This window comes from Chaetomium tenue, assembly GCF_020726465.1.
Source record: "Chaetomium tenue strain MPI-SDFR-AT-0079 chromosome Unknown F5144scaffold_5, whole genome shotgun sequence".
In the NCBI taxonomy this organism is placed as follows: Eukaryota; Fungi; Ascomycota; class Sordariomycetes; order Sordariales; family Chaetomiaceae; genus Chaetomium; species Chaetomium tenue.
Genome location: NW_027117333.1, coordinates 3,293,107 through 3,306,477, shown reverse-complemented (window position 1 = coordinate 3,306,477; position 13,371 = coordinate 3,293,107). Strand labels below are relative to the sequence as shown.

General features: G+C 55.2%; 5 protein-coding genes across 5 annotated transcripts; 2 read left to right on the top strand and 3 right to left on the bottom strand.

Annotated features, from left to right (window-relative positions):
- Positions 1-1,425: 1,425 nt before the first annotated feature.
- F5144DRAFT_579014 (uncharacterized protein) lies at positions 1,426-4,983 on the top strand. The gene is made up of 3 exons (XM_066789297.1): positions 1,426-2,839; positions 2,908-3,700; positions 3,756-4,983. Exons 1-3 carry the CDS (start codon positions 1,864-1,866, stop codon positions 4,912-4,914), a joined length of 2,928 nt encoding a protein of 975 aa, XP_066641823.1. The 5' UTR covers positions 1,426-1,863; the 3' UTR covers positions 4,915-4,983.
- A 917-nt stretch (positions 4,984-5,900) lies between these two features.
- On the bottom strand, positions 5,901-7,217 carry F5144DRAFT_308573 (putative amidoligase). Its single transcript, XM_066783944.1, has 2 exons — positions 6,615-7,217; positions 5,901-6,514 (listed from the first exon to the last, which is right to left on the bottom strand). The coding sequence occupies exons 1-2, from the start codon at positions 6,925-6,927 to the stop codon at positions 5,949-5,951; spliced, it is 879 nt and encodes a 292-aa protein (XP_066641822.1). The 5' UTR covers positions 6,928-7,217; the 3' UTR covers positions 5,901-5,948.
- A 1,064-nt stretch (positions 7,218-8,281) lies between these two features.
- On the top strand, positions 8,282-8,785 carry F5144DRAFT_604603 (uncharacterized protein; the record flags this gene model as incomplete). Its single annotated transcript, XM_066791355.1, has 1 exon — positions 8,282-8,785. One exon carries the CDS (start codon positions 8,282-8,284, stop codon positions 8,783-8,785), a length of 504 nt encoding a protein of 167 aa, XP_066641821.1.
- A 112-nt stretch (positions 8,786-8,897) lies between these two features.
- Positions 8,898-9,593, bottom strand: F5144DRAFT_474683 (uncharacterized protein; the record flags this gene model as incomplete). Its single annotated transcript, XM_066785025.1, has 1 exon — positions 8,898-9,593. A coding segment is annotated over one exon (696 nt), but the record flags the coding sequence as incomplete, so codon positions are not given.
- Positions 9,594-10,205: 612 nt separating this feature from the next.
- Positions 10,206-13,316, bottom strand: F5144DRAFT_536893 (uncharacterized protein; the record flags this gene model as incomplete). The annotated part of the gene is made up of 5 exons (XM_066787066.1): positions 10,206-10,902; positions 10,962-11,088; positions 11,185-11,520; positions 11,833-12,261; positions 12,634-13,316. 5 exons carry the CDS (start codon positions 13,314-13,316, stop codon positions 10,447-10,449), a joined length of 2,031 nt encoding a protein of 676 aa, XP_066641819.1. The 3' UTR covers positions 10,206-10,446.
- Positions 13,317-13,371: the final 55 nt, after the last annotated feature.

Sequence of the window (13,371 nt, the reverse complement as noted above, 5' to 3'; positions counted from 1 at the left end):
ACAACCACCACCACCACCACCACTAGCTCCACCACCACCGACGACGAAACTAGCACCCGCTACTTCACCGCCGACGTCACCACCACGCGCACACGCACCAAAACGGCGTATACCACGGTTACCAAGGGCTGGCCGTGGCCGTGGCCGACGGGCGGGCCGGGACATCCAGGACACCCGGGGTACCCGGGGTGGCCGCATCCGGGGCATCCTGATCCGGGACATCCAGGACATCCGGGGCATCCTGATCCGGGGTATCCGTATCCGGGACATCCACACCCGCATCCTCATCCGCATCCTCATCCGGGGCCGGGAGAGGGCGGTCATGGCGGGGGTGGGGATGAGGGTAACGCGCCGTGGACGGGTGGGGTTTGGGGGCCTGGTGGTTCTGGTTCTAGTCCTGGTGATGGTGAAGGTGGTGGGCATGGGGGGTATGGGGGTGATGGGCCCGGTGGGGATGGGCATGGCGGCTATGGAGATGGAGGTAGTTATGGGGGCGGAGATGGCTATGGTCATGGGGGTGGTGGCGGTGGTAACTATGGTGATGGGCAGGGTGATGATTGGGGACATGGCGAGGGTTATGGTGGTGATTATGATCACGGTAATGTGCCGGGCGGGCCGGAAGGGGGTCGGGGTACGGATGGCGGCGACAAGGGGGTTGAGGGGATGCAAGTGCGTGCGGCTAGGCCGACGAGATTTGGGGCTCGAGCTTTTGTGAGTAGGATGAGTGATTCTGAACGGGACGGTTCAGCGATAGGTAGATCACTACGTAATGTTAGCTCGTCGTTGAGCCGTTCTTGTCATGGTTCCTCATGATCAAAGGTTGAGCGGATGAGGGGTAGAATGTTGGTTATAGAATCAAGACTCAGACGAGTGGTAATAATACGAGTTCTATGGTTCGAGGATTGTTGTGGCTGTGTTCTGAAGTTCACCACGGGTGTGAGTGTTTTTGTTGGTTGTGGCAGAAACGGCTTAAAAGGGGCTGTTTACCTATTTGCAGAGTGATAATCAAACAGGTCATGGTACATGTACATACACCATTAGCACCGTTACGCTCGTAATTAGAGTGAAACACAAGTGCATGTACATGTACCTAGGTATATACAGAGAAGCCGATCGCCAGTTTGGAACATGACAGGACTAACTAATTATACATACTCCAGGCCCAGTGTTTTATCAGGATGTTGGATTCTCCTTTGCTACTCAGATCCTCCTTGAAATCAAGCTTTATTGTAATGAATTGCTTATTTGTTTACTCCCAGCGCCCAAAGCGCAATGGCGGGAAATAGTCCAGGGCGAAGAGAGCCCTCAGCCAATATCGCAGATCTCAAAACGGAAACTGGCTCCCGTTGGGAGGCCTGTCGGAACGGTATGCTCTTATACCCTACTACCACCACCTCAACAGCCAACGTAAGCAAAGTGAAAACAATGTCCCCGTAAGTAGTGGATTTGAGATCACACCAAACTCTCCGCTTTTCCTGGGCCCTCCTTGGCCTTTCTTCTCATCCTTCAGGTTATTTCTTTCCCAATTTTAATCCCTGCCCGAAAGCTTTCCGCCGCGAAGCTGAATGGCTCCGGCCGAGCATCGCGCAAGGGGGCAAGCGGCAAGCCCCCCCACCGCTTCTCAGTGACTGGCTATCCGAGAGACACGACTGCATGGTCCCTTTCCATTTGGCCTGCCAAGGTATTCAGCCGCACAAGGCTGGCGGTTAGCTGGCGGTTAGTGAGCAAGGAGAACTCTGGGGCTCCCTAAGCCCCCCCCCCGAATCCTTCGTTAAACAGTGAAGATTGGGACGGTTCTCCCTCGGTTTTCTCCTGTTCAGCAATACCAAACAATAACAATGACTTTTCTTTCATCATAGAGAAATGAACGCACCAGAGACTTATACCGTGGGATGGGTTTGTGCCATCCATCCCGAATACGTGGCCGCACAAGAGTTCCTCGACGAGGAATACGGCACCCCGGCCGTCGTTGCACCTCACGATGATAATACCTACATGTTGGGGAAGGTTGGCGAGCATAAAGTCGTCATCGCTTCTCTGCCTTGTGGGGAATACGGCATCGCATCGGCAAGCCGCGTCGCCGCGAACATGCTCTCGAGCTTTCCCAACGTTCGGATCGGCCTCCTGGTTGGCATTGGGGGCGGCGCGCCAAGCGCGATGAACGATATTCGCCTCGGCGACGTTGTTATAAGTGTCCCTAGCGATGGAGAGAGCGGCGTGTTCCAGTACGACTTTGGCAAGACCATACAGGGCCAACCATTCCAGCACACGCGAATCCTCAACCAGCCGCCCACGCTCCTCCGAAGTGCCGTGTCGAGCGTCATGGCCAAACACCAGCGGCATGGGAACCAGATCGAGCAGGCAATTGAGGCCGTTTTTGACAAGAACCGGAGACTACGTCGTCAGTACCACCGTCCTGGCAATGACACGGACCGGCTCTTTAAGTCCGACATCGTCTACGACCCTTCAAGGACCATCCAACCGTCAGACCTCGTCCATCGCCGTGAGAGAACAAAAGAAGAAGACAACCCGGCAATTCACTACGGCCTCATCGCATCGGCAAACCAGGTAATGAAGGACGCTCTCATCCGCGATAGGTACGCCAGGGAGAGGAACGTGTTGTGTTTCGAGATGGAAGCGGCCGGCTTGATGAACGACTTTCCCTGTCTGGTAATCCGTGGCATCTGCGACTACTCGGATTCCCACAAGAGCAAGGAGTGGCAGGGATACGCGGCCATGGCCGCGTCCGCGTACGCCAAAGACATCCTCAAGGCCATCTCTCCATCAAAGGTCGACGAGGAGCGGAAGCTCAAGGAGGTGGTGGAATTGATCCAGCAGAGTTAGTATCCCATGGCGCGGTAGAGTTAGAAAAAAACACAATTTAATGTATTTTCTCGGCGATTCTAGGCGTCGATCAAGTGCAGACGGGGTTGGACTCAATGCGAGACGAAGCCATTATGCACTGGCTCGGGGGTAGCAGCCACAGCGTCCGACATGGCGAGCTCTGCCACACGAAACATGAGGACACTGGCCGTTGGTTCCTCGACTCGAACGAGTTCCGAACCTGGCTAGACACCAAGGGCAAGACAATCTTCTGTTGGGGGGTGCCGGGGGTGGGCAAATCCACCATGACAGCCATTACCGTCAGCCACCTTACGTCCATGAATCCGGCCACCAAATTTGGCATTGCTTATCTATACCTTGATTATCTCCGGCAGGGGGAGCAGGGCATCGAGAATCTCATGGCTGCGGCTCTTCGGCAGCTGGCCTGCACCAACGGTAGCGTGGATGAGTGTGTACAATCTCTCTACCTCAAAAGAGAAAAAAGTCCCAGACCATCGCGAGGAGAACTCGAGGAAACACTGAAGCTATTAATCGGAAAGTTTGACAGGACGTTCTTGGTCGTCGACGCTCTCGACGAGGGCGCATCCAAGTGCAGAAAGGACCTGGTTTCGATGCTTCTGATGCTGCAGCATCGATTCGAGGTGAATATCTTTGTGACTTCGAGGGACGATCCCAAGATTTTTGGGCTGTTCGACGGACATAACAAAATGATCTACAAAGAGATAGTCGGGTCACCTGAAGACTTGAGGAGCTATCTCGACTTTGAACTCCTCAGCGTGCCCCAGGGCACGCTTGTCGAGCACCAGGGCCTCTTCTACGAGGCAAAACGAATCATCCTCCAAGTCGCAGAGGGCGTGTAAGTCTTCTTTGTGGCATTGCATCCAGAGCTCTTTCCACTGACGTGAGACCAGGTTTCTGATTGCTCACCTCTGCCTCCATTTTCTCCATGACCGAGCCGTCTCTTGTCCCCAAGAGTATCGGAGTGCCCTGCGCGAGCTTCAGGAGAGTGTGTCTTCAAAGACGCCAGGAGGGCTGCTCCATGACATCTACGAAAAGACGGTCAACCAGATAGGTCGTCGGAAGGACAAGCTCGCCGACCGTGTGCTGTTGTGCCTCGTCAGCTGCCGGGAACCCATGAGGCTCATCGACCTGCAGGTGGCTCTCGGGATCTCCGCGTCGGGAATGCGACCCGGCGGTACCGACTCGATACATCTCGGTGCCCAGACGCCAGAACGCATATTGTCTGCTTGTCTCGGCTTGCTAACCATCGAACCGGTCACTGGTTACGTCCGGTTCTCCCACCAAACGGCGCACGAGTACTTCAAGTCGATTCGAGAGCAGAAGTTCCAAGGCGCGGATGGCTACATGGCTAAGATATGCATGGCTTGTCTCTCTACATCTCCCCTCCCACCATCCATTACGTACCAGCCCGAGGAACAGGTAGAATGGGGAAACTCCCCCCCATTCTACATGTATGCGGCGCGGCACTGGGGTCACCATGCTCGCGAAGCTACGGACTGTTTTGACGAGACCGTCGAGTTCCTTGGACAGCGTAGGAGAGTAGATTTAGCAGGGCATGCGCTGATGTCGTCCATCGACATCCCCGACAGGGATCTCTGGGCAGACAACCCCGAGGTGTACTGTGCCAACCGCAGAGTTGTAGGGCCGATTAACGCATTTCACCTAGTCGCCTTCTTCGGGCTTGAGAAGGCCTTCCGTTCACTCCTCGCCATCGGCCAGTCCCAAAAGCCCACACTTCTTCTGAGGCACCGGTTTCGGAAAAGGGTAAGCTCGGAAGCGACATGGTACTCGTTCACACCGCTTCACTTCGCGGTGCTGGGAGGGCAGGAAGGCTTAACAAAGCTTCTCCTCGACTACGGTGCGGCGGTAAATGCCGAAGATTTCTACCGCCGGACACCTTACGCCCTGGCAACACACATGAGGCGGCAAGAGATAGAGTGTATGCTCAAAAAGTCCAGGGGGAAGACAATGGTCCGCAATCGCAAGGAGTGGTTGACAACATTGGCCAACTTGTACCTCGAGTCTTTTCCACGCATGATGTCACTCTGACAATAGATAATTATAGCTCATTTTCTTCTATAATACCTTGACTAGCCCCTTATTGGCCGAAGGCTGAAGTGGTATGAGCAGTAATATTAACGAGTTGAGAGAGAGCTTTAAACTTCAGAAGGTAATCTTAATTGTATGCTCGCCCACTTCCCCAGCATGCAGGTATTGTCATCGCGAGGTGCAACGACGGCTGGGGTGCCGTGTTCTTCGTCGAGGAACTCTTGTGCGGCCAAAAAGTAAAAGAGCCCAAGGGGGTCGGATGGTAGTGTTGGTGGACATGTCGAAAATGGTGGTGCTGTTGCTGATTACGGTAAAGAGAAAAGAGAAAAGAGAAGAAGAGAACTTAATGATCTCACAACGAGTTGGCCTTGGTAAATAGTATTAGACCACGGCATCCAAGAACCTCAGTCTTTCAGCCTCATTTTCTCTGGTGTCTATCTCTATCTATCATGTCTATCTTACAACAACATCCTTGCTCGCCCCAGCGAGTGCTTTCCTGCTTCAATCTTCTCAAGCAGGGGGGTTTACACGCTCATGTGCCCTTTGTTGGGGTGCCTGGCCGACTCTCCGTCTTGCGAGACGACGTGGTGTTGGGACGGCCACTTGCTGGGCTAGGTGATCGATTTTCTGTCTTGCGAACCTTTGGGCTGTTGACAGGGCTGCTTGCCGAGCTGCTTGCCCGGCTGCTTGCCGGGCTGTTTTGTCGTGACCGAATGATCTAAGTAGTAGGGAGCGACGACTCGGTTAGCAGCTGAAATCAAAGAATCCAAGGACAAGAGCCTTGCGGGCGACGAGGGGAATTCAAGGCAAGTAAGACGAACCTTTTCCTCAATTCCACCCGGCTTATTAGCTTTCGCCAGCTTGCGCTTCACCTCCTCCAGATCGAACCATTCGAAAGGCGCCGCCGCCGATGTGTTTTCGGTCAGCACATGGGGATGAAGGCGCTCCAAACCGAGTAGCTTGAGTCCACTCGAGACAAATGACTGGAGCTCGCCAACAGTGGCGCTCCTTTTCTTCGACAGCCACGGGGTTTTCTAGTCTGACTGCGTGGCGGTGGCGGCACAGACGAAGGCGACGGCGAAGGTGGCCCATTTCTGCGCGTCGACGGCTGTCCGAACGCCAGGGGGTCGCCGGAATTCGATAGTTCCGCATTGACTGAGGGGAGCAAGATTCCAGGACACGTTGCGGTCCTGTCCCCAAGTGAGGAGAATCGCCTGCCTCATCTTGACACTATCAAAAAGCGCAAATAACGGCCCCCAGGCCTTTGAAGGGACTTCGTCAAATGCTTTTTTCAACGCCGGCTGTGCTTTGTCAGTGGGCTCAGGGCCATCACGGAAGTTGGATCTGGCCCAAGGGTTTGCCTTGCGCGACGCAGGCATGATCTTCGTGATGGCATCGTCGAAGACTCCCGTCGCCTTCATGATATCGCGTAAAGACGACATTTCCCACTTCGGCTTTGGGGCAACGTGAACATGCATGGAGCAGCCCTTGGTCAATTGGACATCGAAATAGTTCCAGACAGTTTCGAAGACGTCATTGACCTCCTTGGCCCAACCAGGGTTATCGGTCGACAAGATTCTGGAGACCAATTCAATGGCCCCTATTTATCAACATGTCAGAGTGTCCGTTTGGTGAAATGAGGTGGACCTTTGCGGCGGCACGGCACGGCACTGGGTGCTTTGCGGGCGGATTGAACTTACAGTAACCGCCCCCTCTCGCGTCCGCAACTTCATTGAGGCTACCTTCCCTCTTGACGTCCCAGATTTCATAGTTGTTACCAGCGATACTGGTCTCGATACCGAAGTTGGTCATGGCTCCCGCCAAAACCCGACGGATCGCTGTCCGATTGCGCTCTGCTTTGACCTCGTCGACGCCATGGCCTGGTTGGAGAGCCGGATCGAAGTGTGATGCAATCAGTCTCGGGTATACGTCGGTGTCCTTTTTAGGCTTGACCAAGATCTCGATCTCGATCCCGAAGGTGAAAATGGGTCGGACGGCAGTGCTGGTGGACATGTTGAGAGTGGTGTTGTTGTTGAGAATGGTGTTGTTGTTGTGTGGTGTTGTTGATTAGGGGATGCAAAGACCAGAACTTTCAGACGAAACGTGTCAAAATTGCTTGAGTGATTCCGGCGTGGAAGTTGAGATGGATGTAAATGGTTGTGTGTCCGTCTAGTCTTTTACAGATGGGAAGTCGCCTGCCTATTTATCGACCTGAGCCGGCACAACTGCACAAGGAAGGAGACTTGACTCCCTTGAATCGTTCTTGTTTCTCGAACACAAACTGGAAGCCCGTTTGTCTCATCTGGCCCCTCTAACTAGAAGGCGCAGGCGGCAGACCCCTTCGTTTCGGCCTCCTAACCGTGTTACGATAGTTCAAACTGGCCTGACGGGGGGTTAACTGACTGCAGGTGGCCATGGCATGGCCATTATTCTCCACCCTCAGCTTGCTGCTTGCTTGATCGATACCAGTTGGTTCAGTTACAAGACATGGAGATGGCACGGACTCGAGTGTTGGACTGTTGGTGACTTGGTGTTGTGAGCTATCCACCGCCACAGTCACCCCCAACCACCCCTGGGCCTGGTCTTGGGCGAGCGATACATGCTAATTTTAGCCATGTCTCGATTGTCTTGCCGCCATGATGGCCGGTTGTGAAACTAACGCTAGGCCTAGGAGGCTGGGCCGGATGTCGCCAACCCTCTGCGCTCTGCGTTGAATGCTTCAATGGTAGCACGCAAGAAGTGCCCCTGTGGCAAGTGATGTACATACTATGTGAACCATGATTGGACTCGCTGGTGGTCGGTTGGACATTTGGTTACTTGGTGGGTCACAGATAATCAGTTAGTCCGCTGGCCCCATTCGGTGTGACCACATAGGCCGGGTAGGGGGCGGCGAAGTGCTGGTGACGACCTGCGTCGACCACAGTGCGGCTCGGGCCGCTGCACAGAGATGGGGCGGCCCTGTTTCGACTTGGGACCAGCTGAAAGCCTGAAACTAACGAGGGCCTAAGATTAGAAGCAAACGCACTGGGAATTCTAGAGTTTCTAGAACTTTCTTCTTTTTGAACTCGAATGAGCCCCGCGTCTTCAGATACTGTAGAGACGGACCTGAACAGCTGCCAGGCTGACGACATAAAACCGGGAACTCGGTACCTGCGCGCCAACAACCGCACTGTGCCCCGCATCTCATGACCTCTCACCTCGGAACAAGCAACGCTGCAAGCAAACTGAAAGACAGCCTGCTGCCTACCCGCCCGCCTTCCTCGAATCGTAAAAAAAACCACCCTCGCAATCATTCTCTTCCTTATATTCCCCACAATCATCTTCAAACTTCGGGTCGTCGTTGACACACCAACAAAACAAAAACAAAATGTCTGCTCTTCAGCGCGCGATAGCTGCAAAGGCCCGGCAGGAAGAAGAAGACGACAAGCGAGCGGCACGATGGAGAGCCGCGCACCAGGCCATAGCCGACGGCACATTCAAAACCAGAGAGATCCGCATCCCCGTCGTCCTGAACCCCGACGGCCCCGTGTCGTCACCCGAAGACCTGCAGCGCATCACGGGGGCAGACTCGCTCCCCGAGGTGCTGGAGACGACACTCACCACCACCGACAGGAGCAAGGAGGAGGAGCCGGTCAGGACGGTAACGAAGGCTAGGATTTGTCATGTGAACTATGATGAGAGGGAAAAATTGGAGGAGAAGTTCGAAGTGGAATATATGACGGGGAAGTATGCGGTGATATTTCGGGAGAGGAAGAGATATGCGATGGTCGTGAAGTCGTTAAAGAATGGTGGGGGTGGGAATGGGGCTACTGGGGATAAGGGGGCTGCTGATGACAGGCATGGTCAAGAGAATCAGAAGGAGACGAGCTAGAACAGGACTTGATCTGGAAAACAATGATATTTCATTCGGGCTTTTTCACAAATCGCAACCCACTGCCGGATGACACCCGTTTCTTGTTCTTGTTGCCCGAGTGGCGAACCCTCCGCCGCTTCCTTTTCCGCGCAGGACGACGCAAGGCTAAGAGTCGCTTGTGTTTGGGCGCCGGGCGAAAAGCAGCTTGATCAAAATTGATGGCCATGACACGCTGTGCTTCCTCGTCCCAGAGATACCTAGGATTGTTTTCGTAGGGGTGACAGACGCCTTCATCCCACATCGCGCACATCAAACGGTTTTTCTCGGCATACAGATCCGGCACCGTTTTATCGCGGGCCACCTCGCCGCCCCAAGCCATCATCATCATGTAGACGCGGTAAACCGCGCCGGGGAGGATGTAGCCATTGCCCCAGGAGAGGTCTGCGATGCCAAGGTGCACTGGCACTGCCTCGCCTTGGAGCCTCTCGAGGCGCGAGTAGACGAGGCTCTCGTGTTTCAGGAGGCTGTAGTGCGCGGGGGTTGTCCCTTTGGCGACGAAGGTGTAGCCGTACGGCGCCAGTTGCAGTTTGAAAAGGGCGCCTATCGACCGAATCTTCCCTTCGAAGCCAAAGGGATCCAGCGCGATGCAATTGCGATACACGCCGCGACGAAACTGTTTGTCAACTAGCGTCACAAACTCGTCAATAGTAATGGCGTGGCGGTTGCCGCCCTCGGCAGTCTGATGCAAGGAAACATTGGGACAGTTACCGTCAAGATCCAACCCTCTCTTGAGGCCTAGCAGGCAGGCTTGTGTGCAATATTGTCGAGTACGAAAGTCGGTGTCGGGGTGGGGCAACCGTTTTCGGTCGCCGTCTCCGGAACTGGCATTCGATGCTGTTTCTTTGAGTCTGTCCTCTCTCTCTGTATCTAGAGATAGGTCGCCATCTCGTCCCTCGTCTTCATTGTCACTTCGTCGAACCGCCTCGGTGTTGGTCGGATGCTCTGGGACTGCACATTCTTTCTTGAGCTCTTCGTCGCGCAAGGGATCGGCTGCTGACCGTGACGAGGGCTGCGATTCCGAAATGCTGGTGTTTTCGGCCGCTCCGTCGTAGGGTTTCGACCAGTCCAGTTCTTTTTTTGGTGTCGCAGGCTCGATGCGCTTCTGGGGCTCGCCGAGCCGATCCCGAAGCTGTTCTGCCTCGGACATAGTCGAGGTTATTCAAGATGGATCTTCCAAAACTGGTGTGGCAGTGGAAGTGGAAGGTTTGAGAAAGTGGGATGGGCTTTTGTGCCTGCTTGGACTTGTGAAGTGGTGCTCGACTTGATTTAGGTTGAATACCTACCTTAGGTACCAGACCCCTCCAGAGCCGGATGCAAGCAAAACCAATTTACATGGATAACTTAGGGTTAATACGAACAACGGAAATATTAACTTGTAGTTTGCATCAAAGAGGAACAGATCTAACGGTTTGTACGAAACATGCACTTGACCCCACTGTCCTCAAAAATCTGCACAAAGTCCAAGTCGGGAATGAAAGGGCCATTAGGGTCTTCCTTGTACCTCGGTTGTTCCGAGTCGTCTTTGACAATATGAAAGTCGACAGCTAGATAGGTACTTGATTGTGAAGCATCACTTCCCACACCTCATCGAGGCCATCTTGTCAACATGTGAACGGACCCTAGTTTAGAAAAAAACCACTTTCGCGCAAGTGTATGACTATATCATACGTCAAGCTTCCCAACCTCCCAAGCACCTCTCGTACATCCTCCTTGTCTAGCCAAGCGGGGTGCTTGCAAATGGCCTCTACGACAACATCCCTTAGGCCTCTGTCATCCTCCACAGTAGACATATACACCTCCTCCATGGCCTGCAGGAAATCAATCATGTTGAAGGAGCTCGCAATAACTGCCTTGAATTGTCGAAGTGCGACAGCCTTCAGCCCGTGGATCAGGTATTTCTCTGCCAAGGCGTAAACCCGGGCATGAGTGTAAAGGGGCCCCTCTGCTAGTTCCTCGACGTCGGGTTCGTGTCCGCCCATTTCTGCGTCATAGTCGAAGTGGTACAGATAATGTACCATGATGTGGACAAGGCGAGGGCTGTCATCTGGGAGGTCGATCTTTCCTTCTTGTGCCTCCTACTATCGTGTTAGTTTCGCGTCGTTGCTAGTTTGCTAGTGCATGGACTGCCACTAACCTTGAAGCCTCCGCGGCAAGCTGCAGAGAAGAAGTCGGACTGGGTGCATACGACGGCCCTGTGCACCTTGTATTCCTTTCCTTGGCAGGATATGACAAGATCCGAGTAGTCCCCGCTGGTATAGAGCCTATTTGGAGGGCCAATGTCAACACCTAATAGTTTCAAAGAGGGAGGCGGTCGGAGAGAGAGAAATAAATCAAATGATAGGGTAAGTACGACATACCCTCTTAGAGCATCTATGAGGATTTCAGAGGTCTCAATCGTCTCAATCGTATCCATCGTATCATATTCGGCCGTATCGCGGGCTGTGGCTGTCTGGGTCGCTGGGGCGGCAATTTCAGAAGCTGCCGATGAGGGTGTTGTCTGGGAAACAGAGTGTGCGGTTGCTGGCGGTGCAAATATGGATGAGACGGTTGTCGGTCCAAATAATGAGGCGGTTGTCGAACTGTAGGGATGGACTGCATCGGCATGCCGAGCTGAATCACGGCGATGCTGCTCAAGCGATTCCACGGTCCCAAAATGACGATCGCACTCAGCACAATACTGCATTTTGACCAGACTTGGGAAATGACGTGTTTGACTGAATCGACAATTTGTGGGCTGCGTTCAAAAATTCAAACGCTGGGGTCAACATGAAGGAAGTTGCAAGTGCGGCGGGCGGCCTGACACTCAAGGCCTCAGGCTGACACGCATCTGCAGTCCTGCTGCACCCCAATGGTCAATTTTGTCACGTGGTTTTAATTCCTTGCGACCACAAGCAGAGTTTGGATTAATCAATCAAGTTAAATTCAGAAACTTGGAATGTGAGGGTTGTTCAAATGCGCCTCACCAGTGTCACGGTGTCACTGTGTCACCACTTCACCAGCTCGACGGGATGGTATAATCCGCCCAATTCACCACCGCATCCCCAAACACCTCAATCGAACCCTCCACACCACACGGCCCAACAGCCCACACCCCCCGCTCAACCAAGCCCGCCCAATGGCCTAACAACCGCTCCAGACGTTGAGGCCGGTTCGGATCCCCCCCAAAAGGCTTAAACCCATGCTGAAACAGCTCATCCGCCGCCATACTCCGCACCCCACCCCCACTACTCACACGCGCGCCATACACACCAAAAGGCAACAACACCCGGAAGCCCTCCTCAGTCGCCTCGGGCTCCGACCGATTGACGCACTCGCTGTACACCCCCGGCGGCACCCGAGACGGGAAGGCAACGCCATGCCCGTCGTCCTCACCCCAGTGACCGCGGAAGGAGGACCGCCAGCCGGAGACGTCGACCTGCGGCGCGCCCGCGTGGCTGAAGAACAGGTACACGGGCGGCACGATCCCCTCCTCCTCCGGCTCGGTGCCGTGCCAGTGGCGCGCCTGCCGGGGCATGGTGTGGGTGAAGGGCTGGGCGGCGGCGAAGGCGGCCGCGTCCGTGGGGGGCAGGGAGAGCCCGGGGGCGATGTGGCGGATGTGTCGGGGGCGGTGGGCGAGGGTGAGGAAGGAGCGTGCGAAGGAGGGGTGGGTGATGTTGGCTGCGTCTAGGGCGGCTGGTGGGAGTAAGGGCTCGCCGCTGGGGTGGTTGCTGGCTGGGTTGGCTGAGTTGTCATCGACCGTGGCCCCGCGGCTTTGCCGACGGCGCGCCTCGATGGCGCCGCAGAGTCGGTCCCATGCCGCGACGCACCCGGCTACCTGGCCCTCGCTGTATGGCCGCCACTCCCAGTTCCAGATCTTGGGGCTGCCGTATAGCGCCGGGTCTTCGTTGTTGGGAGAGGCGACGACCTTGCCGAGGCGGATCAGCGCTATCCAGTGCGAGAGGATCGTCTCCAGGGGATGCCAGCACTGCGGATGCTCGTTGACCGGGAACGCACACTCGGTGTCGTCTGGGTGGACAAAGAAGCAGGCGAGGTGGCGGCGCTGGTGGTAGAGCATGCCGCCGCCCGACTTGCCGCCGCAGGCGTCCGGGTGGGAGGAGTAGAGGCGCACGATCGAGTCCTCGGGCTCGTCCTCGAGGTCGGCCGTCTCGTTGGCGAAGAGGCCGTTGAAATTGCCCCAGTCAGGGTCGGGCATGCCGTCGACAAAGTAGAAGAGTGGCGCATCGGGAGTGTGTGCCGCGGTGAGGAAGTCGGCCACCGAGGGATGGAGCCGTTGGCGGACGGCCTCGGCCGCGTCCCCGAACGTGCTGAAGTAGTTGGCTTGGCTGCCTTGGCTAGCTTTGTTGAGCCGGCCATCAGCCGCGAGGCAGTAGTCGATGAGGTAGTTGTGGAGAGCAGCGCATCGCGCGTGGTCCATGCCATCGAGGTCTTCCCGTGCCGGGTTGGTGAGCGTGACGAGCTGGTCGTCGATGTTGGGGAGTTGAGACGACATGGCGTCGTTGAATGTGAGTGATCTGAATCAAAAAGTAAGAGAAAAGGAGGGAATG

Bases quoted from the DNA above. Each gene is read 5' to 3' on its own strand.
- F5144DRAFT_579014 (XM_066789297.1), top strand. From the start codon at position 1,864: ATGAACGCACCAGAGACTTATACCGTGGGATGGGTTTGTGCCATCCAT. The intron at 2,840-2,907 runs GTTAGTATCCCA...CGGCGATTCTAG, and splicing joins GGTGGAATTGATCCAGCAGA to GCGTCGATCAAGTGCAGACG. The intron at 3,701-3,755 runs GTAAGTCTTCTT...ACGTGAGACCAG, and splicing joins CTCCAAGTCGCAGAGGGCGT to GTTTCTGATTGCTCACCTCT.
- F5144DRAFT_308573 (XM_066783944.1), bottom strand. From the start codon at position 6,927: ATGTCCACCAGCACTGCCGTCCGACCCATTTTCACCTTCGGGATCGAG. The intron at 6,515-6,614 runs GTAAGTTCAATC...GTTGATAAATAG, and splicing joins CGCGAGAGGGGGCGGTTACT to GGGCCATTGAATTGGTCTCC.